Here is an 8,942-nt window from a genome sequence, read left to right on the forward strand (position 1 = left end):
ATAAGGAGCCATGGCAGCTGCGAAGGGTGCTCCCTGGGAGAGTGTGTGTGTGTGGGGGTTGTGTGTGTGGGGGGGGGGGGATGGGCAAATAAGGAGCCATGGCAGCTGCGAAGGGTGCTCCCTGGGAATGAGTGAGTGAGTGTGTGTGTGTGTGTGTGTGTGTGTGTGTGTGTGGTGGGGGATGGGCAGATAAGGAGCCATGGCAGCTGTGATGGGTGCTCCCTGGGAATGAGTGAGTGTGTGTGTTTGTGTGTGTGTGTGTGTGTGTGTGTGGTGGGGGATGGGCAGAATAAGGAGCCATGGCAGCTGTGATGGGTGCTCCCTGGGAGTGAGTGTATGTGTGAGTGTGTGTGTGTGTGTTGTGTGTGTGTGTGTGTGTGGTGGGGATGGGCAGAATAAGGAGCCATGGCTGCGATGGTGCTCCTGGGAGTGAGTGTATTGTGAGTGTGTGTGTGTGTGTGTGTGGTGGGGATGGGCAGATAGGAGTGGCAGCTGTGAAGGTGCCCTGGGAATGAAGTGAGTGTATGTAAGTGGCAGCTGTGATGGGTGCTCCCTGGGAGTGAGTGTATGTGTGAGTGTGTGTGTGAGTGTGTGTGTGGTGGGGGATGGGCAGAATAAGGAGCCATGGCAGCTGCGATGGGTGCTCCCTGGGAGTGAGTGTATGTGTGAGTGTGTGTGTGTGGTGGGGGATGGGCAGAATAAGGAGCCATGGCAGCTGCGAAGGGTGCTCTCTGGGAGTGAGTGTGTGTGTGAGTGTGTGTGTGTGTGTGTGGTGGGGGATGGGCAGAATAAGGAGCCATGGCAGCTGTGATGGGTGCTCCCTGGGAGTGAGTGTATGTGTGAGTGAGTGTGTGTGTGTGTGGTGGGGGATGGGCAGAATAAGGAGCCATGGCAGCTGCGAAGGGTGTTCCCTGGGAGTGAGTGTGTGTGTGAGTGTGTGTGTGTGGTGGGGGATGGGCAGAATGAGGAGCCATGGCAGCTGCGAAGGGTGCTCTCTGGGAGGGATAAGGCAGCTGGAAGGAGGTTGTCTTTCTTTGAAAATCCAGGGATTAGAAATTGAGGAGCGGAATGAATGCTACAACAGCATTTACTCATCTTCAGCAATTTACTGTTTGCAAGAAATTAAGTTCTCTCTTCCATTCTTCAATGGCTAAGCATCAGAGGAAAACTGCACAGTAGTGTTAAATAATTCTGTTTGAGGTAAAAAAGAAGAGAAGGAAAACTGAGTTGCTAAATCAAACTTTTTCCAGTTTTGGCCCAGATGTTTCTGGGAGCTAGATGTTTTATATATAAATGCAGATATAGATCTATAGATAGAGATATATATTTACCTTTAGGCAGGAAGTCTCTATGCCAATATGATGCATGCAGGAAGACTGCTATACTATGGATATATTTATAACTGAATATGTGAAGGAGAAATTTTGTTTTACCTTTGTTTTACCTGCAGGGGTCACACATAAATTTCAAAGTACAACTCAGAGAACATTTTGAGTTCATTTTTAAAAAATAATCTGTTTTTCAACATTAGAGTCTGCAAACCCATACTATTTTAAGGGGAAATAAATGAATAATGCCAGTGGTTGATTGAATTAGTTGAGGACAAATATGAGGAAATGAGAAATGGTTTTCGAATGGAACATCTGAAGATCGATGAGTGCAGATTCATAAACTCTGACACTCCAGAGATATTATGCTATCTTAGCAAATTAAACAAAACCAGAATGCTACCAATGAATTATTCTGAGGTTTTTACAGTGTTAAAGGCAAACTGAACAATCTAAGTGGGAAGAAGGGAGCCAACTTAGAAGACTTTTACATAAAAATATGGGCATTTTCTGACAATTATGATAATATGAATGGAAACATCTAATACTTTTATTAGTACTTTATCTTAAATGATCTGATTTTATAGACAGTGATGAGTAAGATATATTTTCTGTGAAGAGCTAAAAGAGGATCTGGTTTTGGGACACTGGGCTAACATTTATTTCCTGGGAAGATATAGTTTAGCAAATGGTACCCTTCTGTTTAGAAGGAGGCCCTGAAGAGCATTTTACTGAAGGCGTGCAGCTCACCCTGATTATCATCATATGATCAGGTCCACTATCGATGGGAGTACACTGATGATTCCAGCAGCTGTAATGGTTTCATAACTCCTGATAATTTATCAAATGTTCTGGAACTGTAACTCCTTTCCCATCTTACTATACCACAAAGCACCCTGTAAAATACTGGACATGTAAATAAATATTCTCTATGCAGTTTTCTAAGCTCTAGATTTTCTCTAAGCAAGTATGCTAGAGAAAAGCTACTTTTCCTCATTTTCTTTGCTGTTTATATTGATGAGGAAAAAAATGGGAAAACCCCGCCATCTGTAAGGCTTGGACTGGAAAGCATTTTCCAGCAGAGGAGGTAGATCTGGGTGCATTAATCCATCCATTCTGGCTTGCTCTCTGGGGCACTAATGAGACACAAGTGTAAGATATTTGACTAGGGGTCAGGAGTGGCTGTGGACTTTAGAAACTCAGTGGAATCAAATCTATGACCTTGGCCTCTTTAGCAACGGGATTAAACCAGTTGAACTAATTGTGTACAGACAGTTCACACTACCCTCATCTATGGCTGAGAGATGACAGTCCGAGAGTGATAAAAGTCATTATGGTAATGAGTGTAAATTTAAAGGAAGAAGCAAAACCCCAGAGTTACCCTTTCATATCCTCCCCACAGAGTGTACTTATTAGGTCATCATTTGGTGAACAGCAAAGCATCTCCTCTGTTCATCGTAATTCAGGCAGAAGAAGAGACACATGGTATTGAGAAAGGAGTTCCTATGGGTATTTTTTTTTTTTTAATGAAATTTGGGGATTTTTAAGAAGCTTTAAGAGTTTATCTCCCTCACTAAATTCACAGCTGAAGAATATTATGATCAATAAAACTCCAGTATATCTTTACTGCAGTGATTTTTAACTTTTGTTTTTTTTTTGTGGAAATAAGCAGACTATGAATTTTTCTGAATTAAAGTTTCTAGAAAATTGCTGTCTTTCTGGCATACACGTATCGCAGAGTGAACCACACTTTCTTAAAGCTGTGAGGCTAAAGCAAAGGGATAGATCATTTATGTGTTTAATTCTTCATGTATGGGGCCATGGGGGAAGAAATGAAGATGTCTCTGGAATTATTTTCTCTCTTTCAACCCTTCTCAGCAGTCCTTAAGGTCCCGTCCTCTTCATGATTTTGATTTGCAAATAGATGAGGCTGATGAGGACAGGTTAAAAAAAAACAAACAGAATCACAAAGTAGCTGTTTTTCACAATGTCGAACTTCAGAGAAGAGCAAACCATGACATTAAATAGATTTAAGAAGGTGAAAATATTACAAAGTCACTTTTTGAGCAATTTCTGAAAAAGGAGTGCTCTAGAATTCTAAAGAGCCTTCTGTGTTGGGGGCCAGGGCCAAGGGGAGGATTGTCATCTGATTTATCATACTTTAGGAAATGGTAACCTGTGTGCCAAGGATCAGCCTGGCTAACAAATTGATCGACACAAACAGTGTGTTATTACAGCTCACTTTGGGGACATGTATTTAGAGCGATTATTAGCATTTGATGAATGCAGAGGAATCCCCTCCTTTTTGCTGCTAATGCCTGCAGGCCTGGCCCTGAAAATCCCCCTGGCTGCTCCACCTACCACTGGAGTGGAGCTTTCATCTGGTTATCTTTCAAGGCAGCCTGGGTGGCCACCAAAAGCACTTGACATCTTGATGCACTTCAGCAGTTTTACATATATACAAACTTTGGAGAAAAATAAATTTGTCATTCGTCACCACATGTGTTGATCTGGGGAGCAAGGTGCTTACAGGTTGGCTCCTGAGCTGTTTGCTGGGCTCTCTCCCTCAGTGGATACTGCTTTTTGTTGTTTGTTTTGGAAGCTAAAATAACTTCAAATAAAGGAAGTGCCCCACAGATGAGTCTCTCAATTCAGCCTAGTGGTATTTATCTCAAGGAGATAAAAACACCGAGTGTCAGTATCATTTTCAGTTTAGAGTGGTAAAGGCAAGCCTTCCAGACTGGAAATTTGCAGCAAACCTTGATGGGACCTAATCTGTTATCACTTCTCAGCAGGCCATCTAGGCAACCGTGACCTATTCTACTTTGCTTTGGGGAATGTGATAAAGAGGAAGAAACAGCTGGTTTAAGGCAAACCTTAGAAAGATGGCTGTAGTTTATAAAGTCAATAATAATATTTTCACATTGAATGGGTTTAGATACATGTTATGGTACACCAAAGGAAGCAAGCAACCCTAGTCAAAATGTTTTCTTAGGCTATTAAGAGCACTCTATTAAAAAAAAAAAAAACAAAACCTACACATTTCTGGGTCAGAGAAAAAAGTAAAATGTGCGTAGCAGTTTAAAAAAATTGTTCAAGTGCATCCTACAGTTCTTAAAGCTTGTCTTTTACTTCAATGCCATTGAGTTTTATAAACTGTTAGCATCAGTAGATTTGTTTGTTACACTAAACAGAATCTGTCTTATTAAATTCTTTTCTACCTCTGTGTTGATACCAGGGTTTACAAACCTCAGATGTTAAATTAATCAGTGCCCAAGAACTTATACGTTTATTAGGGTCCAAAATATGACCATGTATATCTGGGACATTATAGGCATAAGAACTAAACTTTATCTCACCTGTAAGTTTCCCATTGCATACAAGTGGATTAAGGCATTTAACTTCTGAGGCTACTAGGTAGCTCAGTAGTAAAGAATCCACCTACCAATGTAGGAGACTCGGGTTTGACCTTTGGGTTGGGAAGATCCTCTGGAGAAGGAAATGGCAATCCACTCCAGTATTCTTGCCTGTGAAACCCCATGGACGGAGGAGCCTGGTGGGCCACAGTCCATGGGGTTGCAAAGAATCGGACATGACTGAGCGCACGCGCACACACACACACACACACACACACACACACACACACACACACACACACGAGACTCAATTTTCCTCATCTGTCAAAGGGACACTAGAACTTTCCTATCTTCCTCACAGGCTTTATGAGAGGCACATCAGTCATTATATGTAAAAGTACTTTCTAAGGTGTTACATTGAGGGGGGGCTTTCAAATTATATTTTATTTAAGGAAATACCTTAAAAGTCAGTGGACAAACTGCACTTACATATCAACGGTGTGGAAGGGGAGGTTGTCTTGATAGTGACATTGATGAGCAAAGACACCAATGAGAAATCTGATCAATAATCCAGCATGTGTAAAGATTACCAACTGTATTATCAGTTTAACAAGAAATGTAAAACACTGCCACAAAACAATGTACTGTTTGTAGGGTGAAATGACAGTTATCCTTTTAGCAGCAATACAAGGTTACAAGTTTTTAACAGTTAAATTACGAGGTAAAAATAGGTATTTTGAAAGGAAAGGCAAGATAAATTTTACACCCTGGTGATGGACAGGGAGGCCTGGCGTGCTGCGATTCATGGGGTCGCAAAGAGTTGGACACGACTGAGCAGCTGAACTGAACTGAAAGCAAGCGTTTGGGCTTTCCTGGTGGCTCAATGGTAAAGAATCTGCCTGCCAATACCTTGAGAGCTGGGTTCGATTCCTGGGTCGGGAAGATCCCCTGGAGAAGGAAGTGGCAACCCACTCCAATATTTTTGCCTAGGAAACCCTATGGACAGAGAAACCTGGCGGGCTATGGTACAGGGGTCACAAAGAGTCGGATGCGACTAAGCAGCTAAACAACACCAGCAAAGCAAGTGCTTAGGAACAAGTATCTTGGAAAGCTATTCTGCAGTAGTTTATTTCACTTAATCATCTTTTTTTTTTTTACCTGGAATATGGCCTCGGCAAGTATAAAAGAATTCTTTGCAATAGTCTTTGCAGAGCAAGGGAAGTGCCAGATCTCTTTCCAAGGCTTCTCTCTCAGGTGAGTAGAACAGGCTCTGAGAATGTGGAGAGCAAAGGGCACACTTGATTTCCTCCAGTAACTTCCCGCATTCTGTGTTGTTGGTAACAGTAAATATCTGGAAGCCAGAAATTAGAAAAAGACTTCTGTTTAGTTCTACAAAGTTAGGTTTAGTTATGTTTTTTGGGGGGCGGTCATCATAGAAAGAGAAAAGTTCATTTAGCCAATGCTGTAGTCTGCAAAGAATCACCAAGTCACAATACAGAATACCTTTATGAGGACACAAGCGCAGTCTCTGGCTTCCCAGGCGGTTCCAGTGGTAAAGAACCTGCTTGCCAATGCAGGTAAGAGACGCGGGTAAGAGAAACGGGTTTGATCCCTGGGTCAGGAAGATTCCCTGAAGGAGGGCATGGCAACCCACTCCAGTATTCTTGTCTGGAAAATCCCCTGGACAGAGGAGCCCGGCAGGCTACAGTCCACAGGGCTGCAAAGAATCGGACAGACTGAAGTGACTTAGCAGGCAGTCTCTTGGGCTGGGATGGGAGGGCAAAGGGTAAGGATGCACAGACAGGCTTCTTACTCTTGTAAATCAGACTGTTTGTCCTTCAGGTGTGAAAAATTAAATGATAATTATATTTAAGACTCCTTAACTCTTTTTCTCACCCTGCCTTAAAGTATATACTGACAGACATTTAATTTGAAAACTCCAAATATCTTTATCCAACTCTATGTAAAGCAACTTTTTAACACATGGGTTTTTTGTATCTTGGGTAAAAGTCTCTTTCATTCCTGGAATGCCTAATGAGATTCTCAAAGATGTTATTTAAACAATATTGTTCTCATTTGAATTAATTTTCAATCTACAGATTGCCTAGGGAAAGTTTTGTAAAGTGTGGGAAATATCTTCTTTTCGTGTTCTACAAAAATAATACCTGAAGCTGAGTAAAACAGGTTTAAGACCAACTTTTATTATTCTTTATATCTTAGCCAGGAAAAATTTTCTAACTAGCTCCTCAGGTATATGTACGAATAAACACAAGACTTTAGTAAAAGTGTTTTTGTATAGTATTTAATGAGTTTTAATGAAAAAGGGGCATACAGTATTATTATGTCTTTTATATCAATAAGACTAATTTGACAGCTACTGATTCATTGAGGTTAGCAATTTGCACGTAAAATAGATCTCAGTGTCTAGAACTAAGTTTAAAAAACTGATTTCAGGACCTCCTCTAAGGAACAGAATATCAGCAGAATATTTGATACATGAAATATAGTACTATCAAATTAAGCATTGATTTCTCATATTAAAAACACCATAATGAGGTGGAATTTCATATAAAAATTTCGTTCTCCCAGTTTATATAACTGTGTTTACACTTATTTCTTTACAACTATGAACTGAAATTAACATTTTAAACACTAGATCACTGCTTAAAGCAAGTATTTCATCGCAAGTTGAGGTTCTAATTTGAGTAAACTGAGTGACTCATATGACTTCTGTTTTTTTAGGATAAAGATATTCTAGGTGATCACAGAATTTGGATCTGAAAGAGCAAAGCAACTAAAAGAAAAAACAAAGCTGCACACAAGACGTGCTGAAATTTTAGCATGTAGTAATTAAAAGTCCAGTAGAAGCTACCCTGTTTCAGAAAAAAAAGTGTGTACATATATGTATATGATGAGTTGTAACTGTCTACAATATGCAGAAACTTTATTAATAATTAAAATTGTGCTTACATTTTTATTTTTATCATTTTATTTAAATGACAATTGCTTAAATGGTTAAAGTTTTCCAAAAGGAAGCATACACCAGACACTTAGAATTTGCATTCCAAGAATGCTTTAAATGTCTTTTCTTGTCCATACTCTGTCAGACCTCACCAGATCTATTCAATATTAATACTGTTCAACTGTGTTCTGTTTGTTTATCACATGGCAGTCCAGTAAGAACAAAACAACTGCAGGATGCTGAGGCCACCTCTTTTGCTGGCTGACAAACTGGAATGTAATTACCTTTGGTTTTATGGAGAATATGCAAGCTTAGATTTTTCATAGTTGAAACAAAATGATCCCCATGCACACTCCCAGCTGCTGTCCAGGAAGAGCCTGATTTTAGTGCCTAAAGAATTTTGTCTTTTACAATTTTTGGAATGTGTCCTGGCCACAAGGTCTCTCATCAAAAGTTTCAGAAATAGGATTCAATAAATTATCTGAAATCAAGTATAATATTATTCTTTGTAAAGTTTCACGCTGTCCCGGCCCAGCAGGATGGTAACATTTTGCTCTGTGTGGGGTCTGCAGTGTAAATACCTATTTGAAGATAGATAGAGCCATCATTCTGGCTTTGGTTTCAATGAACCAATAGTCCTACTGAAGTCAATTAAACTGACTCAGCCCAAGCTGCAACGCTGTTTTAGACAGATGAGTGCTGGTGTGTGTAGGGTATTTTTTTTCTTTTTCTTCTTCTTCTTTTTTTTTTGTCTATGTGTCTGTGTCTATACAGGGCCTTAACTTTATGTCTGACAATGTCATCAATCTTAAGAAGAAATTTAAGCTAATTTCCTGTTTCAATTTTTAAAAGCCATATATGAAACCATCAAATTATAGCGGTTTAAACTAAATATACTTTGGAAATCATGTAAAACTTTGAAACATTATTACAGTGCGCCTAGTAATGACTGTGGCTGTTGCTGACTAATTTACAACATCTGGCAGGTCATCCTTTAATCTTTAGCCACATGAAAGTAAAAATCCATAGAAGGAAGGTAAGATAAATCCTGGAATACACAGTGAAGCGTGGCCTACAACTACAGCTTATCAACAAATAGTAAAACGGGTGACAGAGACCTTCTGTATTTCTCTTTATCAAGTAACTGAACAAAGAGGATAAAAAGGCATGCACATGGGTTCGATGAGGGGACAAAAGGGGAAAATACAGGACAGTATATTATATGATGCCTTAAGATCACTTGGTACACAAAAAGTTATTTCTAAAAATCATATGCCTACAAGGTTGTTCAGCTGT

The 8,942-nt window shown here is 40.0% G+C and overlaps 1 protein-coding gene across 1 annotated transcript in view; it reads right to left on the bottom strand.

The window, feature by feature from the left end:
• Nucleotides 1-8,942, bottom strand: part of LOC122452056 (hedgehog interacting protein) — a 104,064-nt gene that overhangs the window by 91,134 nt on the left and 3,988 nt on the right. The window contains exon 2 of the mRNA XM_043485376.1: nt 5,843-6,035. Within this exon, the coding sequence (XP_043341311.1) occupies nt 5,843-6,035 (193 nt within the window). The remainder of the gene's footprint in view (nt 1-5,842; nt 6,036-8,942) is intronic.

Source organism: Cervus canadensis, chromosome 1 (assembly GCF_019320065.1).
Source record: "Cervus canadensis isolate Bull #8, Minnesota chromosome 1, ASM1932006v1, whole genome shotgun sequence".
Classification (NCBI taxonomy): Eukaryota; Metazoa; Chordata; class Mammalia; order Artiodactyla; family Cervidae; genus Cervus; species Cervus canadensis.